General features: G+C 33.6%; 1 protein-coding gene across 5 annotated transcripts in view; it reads left to right on the top strand.

Moving 5' to 3' along the window:
* Positions 1-20,146, top strand: part of NLGN1 (neuroligin 1) — a 602,150-nt gene that overhangs the window by 178,573 nt on the left and 403,431 nt on the right. For 3 of the 5 annotated variants that reach the window (XM_087818315.1, XM_087818312.1, XM_087818311.1), the window contains exons 3-4: positions 9,278-9,337; positions 15,976-16,128. In XM_087818315.1, the coding sequence (XP_087674441.1) occupies positions 9,278-9,337; positions 15,976-16,128 (213 nt within the window). The remainder of the gene's footprint in view (positions 1-9,277; positions 9,338-15,975; positions 16,129-20,146) is intronic. The other 2 variants (XM_087818314.1, XM_087818313.1) reach the window with 1 other exon arrangement.

The following is a 20,146-nucleotide window of genomic DNA, read 5'->3' as shown; positions in this document are numbered from 1 at the left end:
TGAGGAATAGTAAGCATAGCATCAGTTTTTGGCCTTTTAAAAACAAGTCTATTAACCTCTATTTTCCAAACTATTAAATGAAGTTAACACAACCTACCTCATAACAATAACTTGCTTGACCATTTACATTATATCAAATATGCAATATGATAAACTAATTTAGTTACTGCAACAACTTTATAAGTATGTACCGTTATTACTGTTCTTATTTTACAAACAAGAAAATAGAGGCAAAGTTAAATTAAGATCATAGAGCTTTTAAGAAGCAGAAGCAGGATTTGGAAGTAGTAGCATAGTTTGAGAACCTATACTTTTAATCACTATGCTGCATTGCTTGGCTTAGCCTGACAATTAAAAATATATGGAAATCTATTGTGCATTAGACACATGAAGTAGATGCTCAGTTGATGACCCATTTTAAAAAGCTCTTTCTGCCAGATTGTCAAAGTATGGAGCTATTGTGTAGCTAGCAGGAACATTTTTCTTGGGTGGTGAGGTACTTTTACACAGTCTTTCGGAAAGTCATTGGTGGAAAAATGTTTATGTAGTCAACTACTGCTACGTGCCTTCTAGGTTGCTTGGTGCTTGGTAGAAGTCATAAAGCTTGCACACTCTTTCCTTCTGAGGATATTGTGGTAAATCTGCCTTAACACGTTTCAAGGTGAGTGCAAGATACCAAAATTACCTTTTGCCAGTACATTTTGGTGATAAATTATTTGGCAAGAATGAGGACATATTAGACTCTAATTAAATGGTTCTGCTAATTAAGCAATGGGGCCCAGGTCACATATATAAACTTAGTGGAAACAGTTGTAATATCTATATGTTAGACAGTACATATTAAGGGACTCTCAACTTGATGATAATCTTCATTATTATTGTACTCTCTTTATATAATGAGAACTGCACTAGCTATTTCACATCCATGATCTTGAATCCTGGTGATAGTTCTGTTATGTGGGCATTGTACAAATGTACATTTAAGACAAACATACATTTAAGATGACTGAGTATTCAGAGGGTCACATAGCTAGTAGGTGGCTGAGTGGGGACAAACTAACTCTAAAGTCTTTTTTATTTTAGTACATATTATACTAGGAGGTGAGGGGATAAAGATTTGATTGGAAACGATGCTTACCAAAGAGGTTAAAGATGAACAAAAAATTAACTCTGCTTCTCAATGTAGGCCCTTTTCTAGACACTTTCAATTATCAGTATAGCAATACTTATTTTTTGAGGGGTGGCATTGGGCTTCTAAGAGTCTATGGAGTTAAAAATCATATCTAAGGTTACACAACTAGCACACAAAAGAACCAATATCCAAACCTACATATTTCTATTTTCAAACCCATTACAACTCAATCACAATATTAAGTAGTATGAATATATGTTTTTGAAAATATATTTCAGAGTCAGAGTCTTCTAGGTTTTGAAATGTCTTTGAGATTAATTCAGAGGTAATAGTAAAAATATAAATTGTCTAGTTAGAAAGGATGTTAGCCCATAGCATTGTTGCTGGATGTTAGGAGCCCCCTACCATGCCAATCTTTCATGCTTTGTTTCTTAAACCACAGTTAAGGACATCCTGGGGGAGGGCCAAAGCATCTTAGGTGCTAGAGTAAAGGGATTCCAGGGCTTCTGGGCAATAGTTATTTACTAACCTGTACAGAGCATTTCACTCTTTCATTGGTTTATATGCCCATACATTAGCCTTAGCTACTCTTGTTTGTCTTTAAGTCAGGCTGATTATTTAATTCTTCTACACTTAAATTATTTCACACACTACTCAGGCTGAGGGTATGCACTACGAAAAAAGTATTTCTCTTAACTGATATTACTTATTTGGTTTACACTCTAGGATCTTTGTCTGCCCAGACCTGTTGGCTTGTTTGCAAAATTGTTTTGTGGTTTTTTTTTTTCTTTTTTAAAGGTATTTTTATAAATATTTGTTTTTATTTAAATTTTAACCTCACTGACATTTAAGTAAAACGCTGGTCAGGGAAGTATGGAAGGCTTTATAGCTGTAATATAGTTATGGTAGACCTATTGGTTTGTGGTTTATTTACATTTTCCTTTTTTCTACTTGTCTTCTATTGCCATGTGACTTATTAGAAGGGAACTAACTAGACTGAGTGATAAGAAACCTGAGATCTAGACCTAGGTCTGCATTTAACAAGCTTCAGGGCCTGGGCAAAATCAGTTAACACTCTACTTTTGTTTTGAGGCCCTATGAAATGACAAGGTACCAACTCTAGTTCTCTATGAATCGGGTCACAAAATCACTGGCTTCACCAATGGTTAAAGATTATTTCCAGATTTAGAGTTTGGAAACAGAGGGAGGGGTTATACGTCAGAGAGCAAAGTCTGTGGTGGGAGGTAAAACTGGCTTTGAGGTGGGCGTGATGTGGGCATCCTTGCCGTGCTAAAATGGGGGTGAGAGATCCAAGTAAAAATTGCTTGCAGAATATCTATCTTCATATAAATATAAGAATAGTTAGGATATGTTAATTCTCAGTATGTTAATTCTTAGGCAAAGTAAGTTTGACTTTAAATACAAATTTAATAGAAAACTTTTAAAATATAAAACCTCTGATGTACTGACGTCTTAGATTTTGCTTCGTGGTGATATTTAGTTTATTTGCACACAGAGGTAGAATAAGACATTCTAGGCTCCTTTTCCATCATTGAGTTTCTTCTAATAAGGCTCTTTTCCCCTGATGAGAACATAATGCAGGTCTCTGTATAAAATATGCTCTGCTATATTTGTTAGAATGACTTTGCCTCTTTCAGCTTTTCTGTTTAAGATTCAGATAAGGCAGGTGGCCTGCATGTGCTTAAACCCTTTCAAGGGCTTCTTACTGCTTTCAGGATTAAAACAAACATCTTCAGGGGAGAGGAGCTGCAGGCCTGATGGATACCTGCCTGGCTATCCATCCGCACACCCCACTGGTCTGTTTCCCTCCCTGTGCGCCAGCCACACTCACCTCCAGGCTTGCTCTCATTTTAGAGCCTTTCACAGGCCATTTTTTGGGGGGCAGAACCTTCCTCTCACCCTCAGCCTCTTTGTCTGTTTGATGTTCACTTACCCTTCAGTCTCGGGCCACACTGTGCTTGCTCAGTGAGGTCTTCCTGCGCCCGGCTAGGTCCCCGCCTATAACCTCCCAGAACACCACGACTTTGTTCTCAACACAGTTTGTCAGTCTATGTTTATGGGAGTGATTACTTGTTTAATGTCTTTTTCTCTGAAAAAGTTAGCTTGCATGGGGACACGGGTCTTGCGTGTTCTGCTCGCTGTGTCCCCTGAGCACCTTGCATAAGGTGTGTATCTTTTGAACGGCTGCATGACTGAGCCCTGCAGCCCTGCCAAGGAGGCTGGGCCACTGATGCTGTCCCGGCCTCAGGCCCTGCTGAGACTGGGAGGGCATCTGGTGCCCCTTGTGCCCTCACGGTATTGTAGGCACATCTCTGGGGACTGCGTGGAGAGCAGTGGAGAGTGTGTCTTCACAAAGAGTTTGTACAACACACAGCACGTTGCTCCAGACGAAAAGGGGACACTCTGCTGACATTCTTCATGCCGTAAAAGTACTACATCGGCATTAAATGCATCTGCATTTTAAAAAAATCAAATATAGTGTTAAAAAAAGTAATAAGCCTGTGCAAATTTGGTGATGCTCAGATTAGGGGTTAGCCTTTTTTACTTACTTTTATCTGCCTAATTTTTTTTCCAGATGCTATCACTTTTCTTCTAGCAGAATTGCTTTTGAATTCAAAGTTATGTTAAGGTAATTTAATGAAGAAAAATCTTGTCTTTCTTATAAGTATGAATGAGTTCGTCTCCTTGTACTTCGCCCAAAAAGATTTCTTGTTCTATCTTTTCCTATTTAACATCAAATTCTCTGTTTCCTAAAAGTCATGTTTTAAGCTGTGCTCTGCTTCTGAAAACCTGTTTGAGGGAATATGTTTTGTGTTCAGGCGAGTGGTTTCTTCCAACACAAAATGAACACAGACCATGCCTGCTGCATCCATGCTCTTGGAACCTGGCTTCTTCCACAGCATGTATACATAGGAAGCATGAACCTAAACATGCCGCTCACCAAAGACACTCAAACGTCATGAATGACACCGTGGTGCCAGCAAAAAGTGCACAGATATGGGTTCTTTTGAAAACTACCGATTATTCCAAAGTTTACTTTCAATATCTCATCACACTGGTTTACACTGTATCTTTATTCTATCATAATACAGATTTATGACATTACTCAAAAATTTTTCCTTTTAATGGAAAACATTTTAAGAAAAAAAAATTTTTCAGCTTTGATTACTTTATATCTGTTCATATAATTAATAGTGTAAGAGCTGTGATTACTTTTCGTTAAATCAATACAGTAATATAAAAATAATGAGTATTATTCCAAATCAGTCACCTCACTTATTTTTGTATTCTCAAGAGGTGTGTATTGCAGTTATAGAAAATCAACTAAATTTCAATGTAAAATTCAATAGTTTTGCAATGATACCAACTGCTGTGATACAGAAGTTCTTAAAGTCATTGTATTTTAATGTTTGTCAATTTGGAAAAAATCAAATATGCTGCAATTTTAATTTTAAATGTATTGAATTTTGGCACTGTCCACCATATGGAGCAGACATAGTTATGTATTTTTATATCCTTGATCCTAATTTTATAAACTAAATCTTGGCCTAAGAACATCCATGAAAAGACTTAGCCTGTTTCCAATTGTTCCAGAACAATGGCAACATCCTTAAGTTCTCCCATCCTGTGGAAATGGCCTTAGGAACTCTTTAGAGTCAGTTTATCTCAAAGGCTGCTGAGTAGAGAAGGTGGAGAAAGTAAAGAGAGCAAGGTCATTAGCCAGGGCTCCCCATCTATCAAGATGGAACTCACTGGAACCTCGAGCCCTAAATAATCCGAAAATTTTCAAAAACTTGTTCTCTTAAGGACACATTTCTCATGGCCAGCTTTCCAACACAGGAGCTAATAATATCCTCAACCTACTTGCCTCTTGCAGATATGTGTGACACAAAATACAGATGATTTCTGAATTGAGCCCATAATGAAGGAATTTATAATCAGTTTTAATGTATTTGAGATCTAAAGTATATTAGCCCTTCATCAAAGGGAATGATAAAAAGCCACATTAATATGGGTGGATAGTAATTATTTCAGAGCTCATAATCATTTCCTAGTTAACTACAGAGAAATGCTGATATTTTTATTCTTTTTTTCAAAAAATAAAAGGCACGTGGTCAGATTCTGAAATGTAAGAATGTCCTTTATAAAGGCTGATACTTTGAATCATGCTTATGGTAATGGCAAAATAACTATTTTGGATTTAAAGGAGTTCAAAGTTCACAGTTAGGAGTGCCCTGTACTTTCCTTGGTCCTGTTGTTTCCCCACTTATTCTATTGATTGCCTATAGGAGATATAAAATATAGTAATTACTCTCACTCCCTTTCAAAATGACGTGAGGTCTCCTTTCCCATTAACTCTAATGAGAGTTATGTGTGCATTCCTCAAGGAGCACAGACCCTACAGAGCTCAAAGGCAGAATAAATCACTTCTACGCCCAGGTTTTAGAGCACTCACTTGCTTTCTAAGTTGGCTCTTTAAGTTACTCATTTAGACTGCTGGTATTGAAAATGCACTGCTTGTAGTTTAAAAGAGGCATAGTTGTAATGTTGTTAACAGTTGTTATTCTGTTGAAGGATAAATGGTTTACCCTTCGGGGAAAATTGCGCTGATCAACTTGCAGGAATGAGTGGTCCCTAAAACGTTGCTACCTATTATTCTTAAGAAAATTAATGACAATTAGCTCTTGCAATATTTTCTTTCTATTTAAATTTTTTTAAACATCAGAAATTACATCAATTGTAACAGTTTAGAATAAAGGAAAAATGAGCCAGAGTTGCTGATATCCTAGAGAGAAGGGAGTTCAAGGCACTGGGCTGTCTTCTTCCCAGCTTGGGAGTAAGGAGCCTTGAGAGCAGGTTGGGATTGGTTTTGGTAATTCACTGGTATATGTGGACTCTGTTGAGGCTCCCTTAGAGAAACCAATGTTGACCTTCTCAACTTCACACCATGACCCTCTAGGATACTGATTCTCAGTGCTTTTAGGCATAGGAGATAAAAGACATCTGTTTTCTTTCTTTTTATAATCAGTTTTGCCCCAAACTGTAATCAGCCCTGTTTTTCCCAGAGAACCTTCAAAAACCAGATGTTAAAAAATTATTGATATTTAAAAAAAACAGTTATTCTGAAATCACAGATATTGCTGGAACCCATACTGTGGGAACAATTTGATATCATTTAATAATAAGGTTTTATTTAATACTCAGTAAATGAAATTGTTTACTTGGGAGAATTGGACTTAATTCTTCTCTAAGAGAATGATGTCCCATCTATTTACGATGCTGAAGCAATATCTGGATCTGTGGCTGACTCTTCAGAGTCCTACAGGAGAAGATGCCCCTTGCAGCTTACCTATGTAGTCATTAGCCCACATCAGTTAAGAGGCATGCGGCCTCCTGAGCAGGGAAAGTGATGGTAAATATGTTGCAAAAAGCTGGGTCAACCATTCCATCCAGGGAGAAATTCTCTTTGTATAAATAGTAGCAATTCCGTGGCTTCTCTGCTTATACAGACCCACACAAGTGGGAGATCATGTTTTAATAAAAATTCTCTTACTATCACATGTTATGTAGACCAAAAGCTAACAATTCTGTATGTGTGCAAAGCATGTTACTGGCTGGTGGTTTTAGAACCTAAAGGATTTCCCAAAGAATCATGTAAATTGCCTTGGGTAGCCTAGAAAGGGAGAGAAAAATACTTCCTTCTAAATTGTCCAAGAGAGATACCTTATAAAGTCCTACATAAAGTGAAGAGAGTGACTTATTATTATTATTTTTTAAAGAGCAGGATCTTTTTTTTTTTTTAAATATATCTTTATTATTTCAGAGAGAGGAAGGAGAGGGAGAGAGAGAGAAACATCAACGATGAGAGAGTCATTGGTCAGCTGCCTCCCATATGCCCCCGACTGGGGATCGAGCCCGCAACCTAGGCATGTGCCCTGAAGGGGAATCGAACCTCGATCTCCTGGATCCTAGGTCCATGCTCAACCTCTGAGTCACGTCAGCCAAGCCAGAGTGATGTAATTTAATTGTGATAGGTTTTACATGTGATTCAACAAAAAGAAAATAAAAATTGAGCTCATATTAATAAAATCAAGAATTAAGCAAATTAAGAAATTTAACTGAAATTTGGAAGTAGATAGTTGTTTTGACAGCAATAAATATTTACCATATACTAAATCTGTGTTAACCAGTGGATAAAACCATGACTTTGAAAATAGAAATGCAAGAAAATATATTTATTGAAGTGTGTTCATCTATTGCTTTATGTAATTATAGAAAAATAAAAGACTTGAAAATACCATTCTCTAAGTCTAATATTTTGCATGTTCTAAAATTGGAAATATTTCAAATATAGATCTGATAACAGCATTTTTAAATTTTAAATTAAAATATTTCTGTTTTTCAGAAATGTAGCAATAGTGTTACATGAACATCAAGTAATACTGAGGGCTTTTTCTGCATTTTAAACAGGATCATATTAAAGAAAAGTAGAATTCTGGGAGCTTTCAACTGTGTGTCAGTTAACGTAAACTGTTGCTTTCATCTTGGTTTCTTCCTAATGGAACAATTGCTTGCAGGAGTGACTATGAAAGTATATCACTTAAATTATTGTGTGTAGCTACTATGTCTGTGTTTGGAATGACCTTGAAACCATAACCTTACAAAGGAGTAGTCAACAGGTCATTTCAATTACATGATCAATTTCTCCATTTCCAATCTTTTGACCTTTGCCAATTATTAATATTTTTCAATGTTGTCTCTCTGAGCTGATGAAACATAACTGTATTATATCTCTTTTTTTCCTTCTGTTTTCTGTGATGGTATTTTTCATTCTTTGAAGGTTATGATATTAGATGTAGTTTTGAATTATAAACAGAATGCATAACAATCTCAGAACAGACATAGAATTCTTTCTCAAAAATGTTTAACAATCCTTCCCTATGAAGTGCGCTTAGAATTAATGCCTGCTTTTTTTTCTATTTCTTTTATTGAAATCAACATATGCCTTTTAGTCTTTTTTCCCTCCCTTTTCCATGACTTATTTTATGCATGACAAAACTCTTGCTTACTGCTATGTGGTTGGCTGTCTTTTAACTTGACTGTCTTGTGTTTGTAATGATTGCTTTTTGCATGAGGATTATGAAATGTCATACAAATTAAATGGTTACAGAAAGAGAAATGTGGGGCTTCACTTGCTTTTTTTGTGCTGAATATGTCAATTATGTGACACTTAAAATTACTTTCATATGGCCTTGACTTCCCCTTTGGTGTGTTCCTTCATTCTAGCAATTAGTATCCGAAGACATGATCTCATTATAAATAACTATATGGGGCATGAAATAACACTAGGGTATAATTCCATTATATTCCTGAATTAACTATGAAATATAAGTCCTGATTCTGTAACTTACCTTTATAGCTAAACACTGCCTTCCATTGATGGTACCTTTGCCCTACCAGGTGACCAGATTATCTGTTCATACATTTGTACAGTTTGCAAATGTCTTACATCCACAGCTAAAATTTAATCGAAACACATGGGGAAATATTTATGTAATGACAAGTAATTTTAAAAAGTCACAGTTTTGAATAATGTATGGTATAAAAATGTGTAAGACCCAAGTGTTAATTCTTTTACAATAATAACAGAAGAAAAAGGGAAAAAACACCCTAAAAATGTTCGTTTCTCTGTTTTCCCTAATGTTTTATATTGTCCCAAATTAAAGAGTGAGTTTAGCCTACGATTTTTGTTGTTGTCACCAATTTTAATTAGAAAAGACACAATAAATTAAGTTCTTTCAGCTAATAAAATGTTTACTTTTTTGTATGCAATGGGTATTAAAAATCATTTTCTTCGTTTATGACTTGAGTTTCAAACCATAATGTATTTTTTCAATGCTGGATATATTCACAAATCAAATCTTCTATGAGGTATTTTGGGGGAAAGGGATATTTTTTTTTCTTAAACAAAATAGATAATCAACTTTAATATAACCACTTCCCCACTCTTTTTGGAAATACCCTTGAGAATTTTAGTATTTACATTTATTTTTTCCCCTCAGTCTTGTTTATTCTTGAATTGTCTTTTTTTTTTTCCTTCCATTTCTCCATTCTCAATCCTAGGTCCCCTTACAAAGAAACAGACAGATGATTTAGGTGATAATGACGGTGCTGAAGATGAAGGTATTTTTTCCACCCAATCTACTTGCATGACAAGGGCCTCGATCGCTTTTTCCACCCCTTTCTATTTTTTTACTTCTTGTCTTTTTTTGAAGAGTTGTTTTCAATTCTCGTTTTTGATGTGTTTTGTCTTCTTGCTTGTTGTTACATATAAATATACATTTTTAATTTTTTAAACAAATGAATGTCGTTTTACATTTTGATACCAGCCATTAAAATGTTTTAAAAAGAGAGGCTTTTTTTGTTGTTGTTGTTGTTTCCTTGGACTGACTTTTGATATGTTCCATCCCACGTTTTGACTGAAATTCGTCCATGTTCTTTGAACTAACAATATCCCCCCCCCGTAGTCTCTCTCTACCCATTTTGCATGTTTTCTAATACATGTAAATATCTTACCCAATATCAAAATGTGTTTCATTTTTTACATTTGATATTTGTTTAAAAGGTACCCTGCACCCAATAAAAGGAAGGACAGAACTGGAAGCTGATATAAAGTGTTTCTTGAGCAATAGAGTTTAGATGTTTAAAATACTGTTTTCTGTTGACTTGCTTAAATCTCACATAAATAAGTAAAATTTTATAGGTGAGAAAGGAATTAGACCTATTCAGATAACTGTAGTAAACATTGTACAACTACTTAAGTACTCTGGTCTCATAATAGTGACTATTTTTGGTAGAATTTAGAGGTTTTTTTAAACAAGATTATATGGATATTCTTTAATTTCAAAGGCACAATAAGTTTCCAGATTGGTAATGAAAATATTCTGATTTTTAAAGTATTGTCACCTATAAGCAATAAAATATTTCTTACTTTATTAATATATATATTTTTCTCTTTCCAACTTTCTTAGGGCATAGAATTCTGATTTTCTCTCTAAATCTAAGTACATACTATGTTGACTTGACATGTCTCATTCTACTGTGGACTTTTACCTGGTGTTTAAATGGAGTGTCTAGAAAGGCCCACTGATTCTTTCAGTTCATCTTGGCTTCAATTAGTGCTGATGTTTTGTTTTGTTTTTTCGCTGTTTTTTTAATGCTACCCTGGCTGTGATTCTTATAGACGTAACTAATGTAATCCTAGGGTTTAAAGTAATTCCCAGAATCCTAGAAAATAAATCTCATAGAGATTTTAATAATATGATAAGAAAGTTTTTTCAAAATAAAACTATCTGCAACCGGGCCAGCTGAAGGGCTAGTTCCATTAATTACAACTGTGATTGAATGAATCCTTACTAAACAATTTTAATTGTTTTCATTGAGGTATATATTTAATAAGCTACTCACAGTAGGAAATTAAATTACAGAGGTGAAGTATTGGAAGCATAACAATTCAATTGGATGTTAATATTTTTATAATATTTAAGAATCATTCTGTCATGAAATTTGTGACATTTTATTAAAATTTCATTTAATGTGAACCCCAACAGTGAATTAAAGATTAAACACAAAGCAATCATTAATATTTAAAATCAATCATTATGGTTGACCAAGGGTTATCATTTTGAATGCTAAATAGCTAAAAATAAACTTATCTAAATTCAAATTGTGATATTTTTTACTGCTGTTGGAAATTAGAAGTATTCAAACACTCAGGAGATTTATTGATTCAGGATATGTACTATTGTTCCCAGTGCTCTAAGGATGACTGCTTTCAGTTGGGATCTTTGGAACTTGTTGAACCCTTTAAAAATCCTGAACTCCTAGACATTTGTTATCTAAATAGTACCTCAGTATAAGGGACTTCTTAGTGTGTAGTTTTTTAAATTCCAAATTTTCCCAAAGTACTCACAAGGTTAGTAAACACTATTTTCCTATTGAAAAATATTTTGATTGCTGATTTACCTCTGAACGACCATAATTGAACTAATTCCTCTGAATGTGAGTCTATTTTATAGACTTAATTGTAAACATATTTAACATTTTTAAATAGTCATTAAAAATATCTTAAGCCCTATTTAAGTTGGCCAGCAGTATTCATGTTAAGCACGAAACCAGTTAGTCACAAGAATTACCAAATCAATACATATTTTAAGTGCTCAGAAGTGTAGCATGTCCCAGTAGTCAATTCAAGTTTAGTCTTTTCCTCTGGGTTATTGTTGTTTTGGATAATTGTTTAGAAGACAAGAAAGGTAAATTCAAATATCCTCCTGGATAAAGACCTTCGCAGAAAAGTACGAGCATCTCCTTTTCTTCTTTTATAATTATTTTGTAGACGTGAATGTTCACAAAAACCAGGGCCAACTTTCACCTTTATTTGCCTCAGACGAGCACTTTTCTTCCTTTGCTTTTTTGCCATCACTGATTTGCCATCTCCAGGCCAAGCACAATTGTAACACTTTTCATGTGTGTTTTATAATAGCCAAAAGAACTGCATATTTTGTAGGCTATTTCCATAGTTTCAAAAAGACAAAGCTGAAGTGATAAAAATGGGTGAAATCAACATTCTGTATTTCTATCAATTTATCTTTGGAATTTAAGAGTATTTACATTTTTAAAAAGTTGTGCTAATACTTTAATATTAATAGTTAAATTAATAAATTAATATTAATTTAATTGCAAAGGCAATTTTATATCTACATAGAGCTTTTTAAAAATTTCTGTTGTTGATTTTTTAGTATTTTTAAACTAAAAATTGTATCTGTAAGTACAGTTTAACAAGCACATATTCTGCCAACATGTCTATATTATTTGGCTATGTTTGAAATGGTAACTGAGGTACATAAAATGAGTAGGGGGGCATAAAGATATCTTGAATATGTCTAAATATATCAGAGAAATTTTTAATTGAGACATTACCCTGCAATTTAAAATTGATGAGTGCCAAAAGCTTTAAAACATGGGAAATTAAAAATTTTATGAGTCCATTAAGTAGAAAGCAACCAGTAAACATATTTAAGAAGCTGAGTGATTAATAATTATTCACTAGGATCATTAAAAGGAATTGTTATTCCAAACACAATAAATAAATAAATTGTTGTTAATAAATAATAAATTGTTGTTAATAAATCCCCATTAACTTCTAGATCTATTGATAACCTGTTGTGTTGGCTTAAAATTTTGATTCGTCAGAAGGGTGAAATAGTTACTAAAATTTAAAGTCAAGGTGCTACTAAAATTCCAAGTTTATTATGTTTTAATGTTAAAACAATTACTTTTTTTTACCATAAAAATTTAGACGAAAAATAGTTATCAGTGTAGTATTTTCCTCTTAATATTCAAGTATTTTCAGGGACTTAGATGACTTAGGAAAGCTTTTAAAAATGACCAAAAACATTAAATGTAAACATGATTTAAGAACATTTGTAACTTTACTGGATCTGAGCTAGTGTTTTCATGTCTGAGTGTGTTCATTTGATTTTAATAAAGCCAGTAGCATCTGTTTAGGCAAAGTCAGAAATTTTAGGTGAAATCTACCCTATATTTAGGGAAAAATATGAAATAATATTTAGAAGGATGAATAAACTCCAACAAATTATAAATTACTAAAATACAACTAGTATATTTGCTAAGACATAGTGGTTCTTCCAAATTTTATTATTAAAATGATGGTATTAGCAGATACTATTCAATAGTAGGCTGGCATATTAGTTTCATTTATAAAGATTCTGGTTCTTTTCAAAGTTAAATATAGATATAATTTAAACTATATTATTATAATAAAAAACATCCATAAACTATAGAGACTTCTGTGGTAAAATACTATCATTATAAATCTAAGATAGACCACTCTGATAAAACACTCTCATAGAATTTCAATTGTCCTCTAACAGAAACACAGCATTTTCCCAAATTTTATTGGCAATATTTAAGGGTTTTATGTACAATAATTTTACCTACTTTGGTAATTAATGCCCTATATAGCATTAATTTCCGGGTTAGTTTAAGCAAAAAGAAATACTGTTCAGAACACAGCATTAGAATTTCATCAAATTCTCTGGAAAAGAATTTTCCACTATGTTAAGTTCTTAGGCAAGGCTGAAGTCTTTGGGAAGTTTGAAAACTCATAGAAGCAGTCCCAACTTTCAGTAATATTTTCAAGTCCAATTAAAAAGAGAGAGGGAGGGAGGGAGGGAGAGAGAGAGAGAGAGAGAGAGAGAGAGAGACCATTTAAAATAGCCCCTGGAATCTTTTGTCAACTTTTCAGCCTTTCTTGGCAATGTCCACTCCAGTCTTTATTAGGTATAAAATGCGGCACGTATTTCAATGTGTATTGTTTTCCAGGTGAACAGAATGGATCTACCAAGGTTCCATTACTGTTCACAGTTGGTGTTTTGTAAGTCTATGTAATTTTAATTAAAGAAGAATTCTGAAACAAGCACCCTCTGTGCTGCCTCCAAGCACACAATTAGCAGAGTACAGTGTCTGCTGTGAACAGTCACTTAATGATTTCAATTTAATAATTTATTATTCCTTCTTCAGTGCCAGCCATAGTAGGAAAATAAGCTAAAACTGTATGCGACAAATAAGCATTTAAGGAGGGTAGTTTAAAAGTTTTTAAAGGATTATTTTCTCTGTGTAAACCCAACATCTCCATACGCCCCCAAATCTTTACAAATGAGTGAATATCAATTTCCCTCCCAAGGACTTAAGAAGAAAATAAATTAGGTGTTCGTCCTACTGTAGGTGTGTCTAGTGGATGGTTTCTATGTCAGAGTATACTCCTCTCACCACTTAAAAATAAAACATTCTTCTCAGGTACACCCTTGGTGCAAGTTTATACACTGCTTTTCAGTCAAATTTAAAATAGTCCTTTTAAAAAGTTTCTAAGTTCTGCAATGAGCTAGTTCTCCAACTTGAAATTCTGAACAAATAAGTTGAGCTGTAATTCCTGATGCTCGGATGATTTTTCATTTTAAAAAATTACTTTATTGTTACCGTATAAAAGCCAAGGCATTTATATTTTTAATATTTTTTACAGGAAATGTAAATCAGTTTTTCAATGAGCTTGTATCATATTAGTCCACTCTGAAAGCTGAAACCTCAATCATAAATATGTAGGGATTTAAGTTTGATAAAAATGTCAAAGAAAAAAGGAACAAAACTATACTTTTGAATGACACTTTTAATATTGGAATTTAAAAAAATATATCTTTATTGATTTCAGAGAGAGGAAGGGAGAGGGAGAGAGAGAGAGAAACATCAATGATGAGAGAGAGTCACTGATCGGCTGCCTCCTGCACGCCCCTGACTGGGGATCGAGCCCGCAACCCGGGCATGTGCCCTGACCGGGAATCGAACCCCGATCGCCTGGATCCCAGGTCGATGCTCAACCCCTGAGCCATTCCTGGCTGGGCTAATATTAGAATTTTTTTAAAAAGATAGTACATCTGATGTAATTTTGTTTCAATTGTGGGTAGAAGAGATCATGGGCTGTTATGTGACAGTGATATTTTATGTGTGTATATATATATATATATATATATATATATATTCATAATCATATATACATATGCAATGTTTCAATCTGTATAATAGTTAAAACCATGTTGGCTAATATAGAGTGTAACATTTTTTTTTATAAAAATTTTCTATTTTTCTCCCAATTAAAATTTTTTAGGTTTTTCTTAGGTAGGGTGTGACAAAAGTAGGTTTACACTTGTTTGTATGGAAAATAGTACAGTAATTAATAGATAATAATAATAAGAATAGACCCTATGTTTCAGGTACTTGGCCCACCCTGTATATTATTTCTAGATCCTGTTGAAAATGACATAACTGAAGAAAGGATCCTAGAAAAGAAAATACATTTGATTGAAGTTCTGAGCTGCAGAAATCCCTTCAACATCACCCTACATATTGGCACTTTACACACACTTAGACTTAGCTGCATCCTGTCTCATGTTTACATGACAAAATCATAGAGCCAACGTGGGGCTAAGAATTTTTAAAAATATAGAATAGTTTAAAGAGGTGAAAAATATAATTTAGTCTGTTTTCTTTTTCCAAAGAGTAAGAGTAGTTATAATGAGCAGATAACCTAGACTTAACTAAAATATATTATTTAAATGACTGGCCCCTAAATGCACAACAGAAGTAGAGATTGTATATGACTTTACTGCCTAAAATTCATCTGATGGTTAGTACTTGAGTAGTGAAATGAAACTCTTTACAATGTATAATACATTGTTGTAATTATGTTCATAACTTGGAGCATAAATTATTCAGCATAATTATAATGCATTCAATACAAATATTTACAGTTATTAAGAAATGGAAGCAGTGTTTTATTCAAAATTGCAGTGATACCTTTGGCCTTATTTTATGGTTCATAAATTTCATATGAGGTCTATATCATTTTTAAAAAGTAGTTCTAAGAATTATTATATTCTATTTTTTGTTCTATTGTCACATTAGAAATTAATCAAACAACACTAAAATTCACACCTACTTTTAATTTGTTCAAGTTTTGCCATTCAGTTTATAACTATAAAAATTTTAGATAGGAAAAAGATGGATATTGCTCTTTTCTGCAACATTTCTTAATATAAGTTGCTTAAGAAACACTTTAACAAAAACAGCAATTTAAAGAACTCAATAAAAATCATGCCCTCTTGTCCCTAAAATGGAAAATGTATTCTCTGCTTCATTATGTGTGTTTTTTGAGGATAAGAACAATTGCCAACCATTTGTTTTTTCAGACATTCGGGACAGTGGGGGCCCTAAACCAGTGATGGTGTATATCCACGGCGGCTCGTATATGGAAGGTACTGGAAATTTATATGATGGGAGTGTCTTGGCAAGTTATGGCAATGTCATCGTCATCACAGTCAACTACCGCCTTGGGGTACTTGGTAAGACGTCTCTTATTTTTACACCATTAATCCATGAAGTATGTGATAGCTTTGTTCTGACTTCTGTTTTGCTCTGCATTGTTTCACTCACTGTTCTATGCTTGATGACTTGTTTGAAAAAAAAGTTCTGATCTTTTCAACAAATTCTATAAATGTTCGTAAATTACTAGATGAAAGACAGCCAGGTTTGATTTTAAGATTTAAAGGTAAAAGGGAATGAAATGCTTCACCTTGTTGAGGAATGTTCTGGGCTTTGTGAGTTTGACTTTTGTAGAACTGTGCAAGGTAACAATCTGCTGAGGAAAATTTAGTCCCTGGACAAATTTTTCTTTCCTTACTTTTCTTTTTCACAATGCAGTAAAATTCCCCAGAGTTTGCCATGAGCTTGGAAACATGTATGGACTGGCTTTGTGACCTAATGATTTGCCAATGTGGTGTAGATTTCTTTTTAATTTGTCATATAATAATTAGAAATATTTTGTCTACGTGTATTTTGAGTAAATTATTTGATATGGACAGCGTATGTTGAGTATATAAAGTGACAAAGTCTTCGATTCAATAATTGTGTACATAGGGAGCAAAGGCAAAATGGAGATTCTTGGTTTGAAGGTATCTGTAGAGAAATATTTTTGCAAAAAAACTAATACGCATTCTAAAACAAGCATGTTGTTTATGAAATAACCCATTTATAAAAGATAAACTTGCTATTCTACTTGTATAAATTTAAATTTTTAGTATTGTCACAATTCGAGGAGTAAAATTACTATGTAATTTAATAAAGCACGTTTATCTGCAGTATTTTAGTTAGTATTTGCTGAAAGAGTACAATGCATCAAAAACAGTTATGTTTTTTAAATCTTTGTCCTCAAAGTCTTATCCCATACTGTACACTTAAATAGGTACAATTTATAATATTATTTGGGCACAAAGAGACACCTTCCTTATTCATTCTTTATTCTAAAATATTTTGAAAAAAAGAATTTAAATTATATTCTCTTTTATAATAATTGTCAGTATTATATATTTAGCCATTGAGAAATCAGTTGTTTTCCTCTTCAGTGTTAGTACTATTCTAACTCCTGTGTAATTATAATCCTATATTTATGCTACTCTCAAAATACAAAAAGAGAATGAGTTTTGTCAATCATTTGTATGTTTTGGAGAACGAGGTATTTCAGGAATGCAAAATTGAAATCTTGATCTTTTTCTAGTTTTCTATTTTAAATTTAGAGTATAGGGGATGAGATAATAGATACACTGTATCAATGTAGGTATAAAATATTTCTGTAGCTTTGTTCAAGTATACATTACCTCCTCCATAGTGTCCAATCTTGCATTGCTTCAGGTGTTCTTATAATTTCAGCCACAGGATTAAATGTCTTCCTACCTCTGGAAGCCCTGTGTGTTAGAAGGTCTGTGGAGATGGCCCTAATAATTCTTAAATATTTTAGTGTTTCATTTGTTTCTCATGGAACATTTTAATGTGAGGATCTTCAGTAACTTGCATGCGTTTAATTTAAATTACAGTACTGTTTATACCTCAATTATTTTTATTATTGTTCTCATATTTTTCGGAATTTCTCAAGTTTTAAATCCTGATGCAGTGATCAGTTTGATGATTGAATATCTGCAACTACATTCCAAAGTGCTGTAACAGTGTTCTTAAAAACTTGAACATCCACTTTGTGTGTGTGTGTATATGTGTGTGTGTGTAAAGACATTTAAAGAATCTTGACCACACCTTACGTTGCCTTGTTATGGTATTGGTTGTAATCACATAAGTAAGGTTCCATCAAGTGAACGATGTTGTTCTGCTAATATAAGCTTTGCCACTGTTTTATGTATTCAGAACTGATGAGGACCTGATTTTGATCAAATTTGAATCCTATATTCATGCTCATATGCTGTTTTTAAATGCCATACTCTGAATGAATGTTAAAGGAGAATGGATTAACCAGCTAAAAAATGAAGAATTCCACTTGTTTGGTCTGTAAAATGGCAAGTGGTGTTGATAATGCATGATTTTCCCAGCGTTGACTATTTGTTCTTGCTCTGCTTCAGTTTAGGGTTTAACTTTAGTTGTCTTCTAATAATCACCACTGTGGATCAGCTGTCCTTTATTGACTTCCTCTCAACATGAAAATGTACAAAACTCTTAGGAAATGCTTTTAGGTGTATCTTGGAACATTTGTTCTGGAATGGGTATATTCTGGTCACTTTCTTCCTACAATCTATGTTAGGTTTTGTGAAAATGTATTTAAGTGAGTTGATTCATGAAAAATAAATGATCAGAATATTTATTTCAGCACAATATGCATGTGCGGTATACCATAACCAGAGCAACAGCTCCTCTGACAGAGCTGCGACCAAGAGCGTAGGGTTCTTGCTTACAGTGTGTCTAAGAGTCACAAGGTAAGCCAGGGCTTCTACGATCCAGAAGTGTTGCTGTTTAGTTTACACTTAGGAGAGTACAGAAATCAAGTAAAAAAAAAAAAAGAATTGATCTCATATCAGAGGAAATCCTGAGCTGTGTTTTGATTTGGATGTTTTGGTATAAAGGAAATGAGTTTGGGGGTCCCTTGTACAAATTGGCTAATTATGATGCTAATGCTCTCAGATGATTGACAGAAAAAAATCAGGATGTCCGAAACAGGCGATGTATTTAGCGTTGATTTGAATTACTCTTCCAAAGGGAGAAATAGTACAAGTTTTTTTGTTTGTGTTAGCAATAAGTAAAAATGTGATAATGCTGCAGTCACAAAATTCATACAGCTGTCCAGCAGCCAAGTTTCCAGTTTAAAGCATTTTGTGTTAAGAAGTAGCTTAAAAGATAAAAATAACTCCTATGACATCATTGTTCTGAAGAAGCTGGAAACAGGTGAGGGTCGGTTCCTCAACCAAAAACCTTTTGAGGTTTCCTTTGGGGTGGCGACATAGGCTATCACGTTATTGCACGGGAAATGCTATTGGTAGTGACAAGAAAAACTGCTAATGGGGTTCGGAAAAAATCAAGAGGCTGCAGGGCCCCGCCTGCGAACCGCACCGCCTCGGTTTTGCCTTAGAGCTCTCCCCGTCACTTTCTCTCTCTCTCTCTCTCTCTCTCTCTCTCTCTCTCCCGCATTTCTAGGGAACAGCTCATCTCTCTCTCGCATTGATCGCATAGCCTTTCTCCTCAGTCAGTAGTAGCTCTTCAGCCTGTTATTTTGTACATTGTGGCATAGTACAGTAGCATGTATTCAGGATAATCATTAATAGTTATTTTTTTACTATTCAAATATGTAATTAATGAAAGTTGTCATATTGGAAAGTTAAGGAGAATTGTTTTGATTATGTATCTTAAAAGAGAAAAATAATAATAAATGTTAGGATTGTAAATAGGATGAACTGATAGACAAGAACTGGGAGAGAATGTGAAATACCTTGTCCACTTGAGGATGAGATATTGTGCAATAAACACTTTTGAAAATAGAAACAACCCAAATGATATATCTGTCAATCTCAAAAATGAAATTAATGCATTAACTAATTTAGTATTAAATGGATTTCAGGCACTTCTTTTAATTTAGAATAAATTTATAAGTTATTTTTAGAAAACAAAGGAAAGTTTTTTATCACTGTTGGGATCTAATTTAGGTAAACATAAGGTTTATGTCAGATGGAAATTTAGTGTTACTTTTATCTTGATAAAGTGTTCGTATTTCAAGTCTACGTGATTTATTTTAGAAAAAATATTTTAAAGATTTCAGAAATACTACTGATAACTATTTGAAAATTCAGAAAAATTTTGGAGTCTAATTAAATGTTTTACTTGGTACTCAAATGTCTGTCTGTCTATCCATCTATGAAAAAATAATTCTAAGTCCTAGACCATCTACTTGTATTTGATGGATAATATTTAGCTTACTTTATAATGCCATGTAGGACTAAATCATTTAAAACAAGCTTTTGTTAATTTTACTGCATATCAATTTCAATGAACACTAAAATTTATTTTTATTTTATTAAAAAAGGTTAATGA

Source organism: Miniopterus natalensis, chromosome 6, assembly GCF_054644295.1.
Source record: "Miniopterus natalensis isolate mMinNat1 chromosome 6, mMinNat1.hap1, whole genome shotgun sequence".
NCBI classification, from domain to species: Eukaryota; Metazoa; Chordata; class Mammalia; order Chiroptera; family Miniopteridae; genus Miniopterus; species Miniopterus natalensis.
This window is presented reverse-complemented; position numbering and strand designations above follow the sequence as displayed.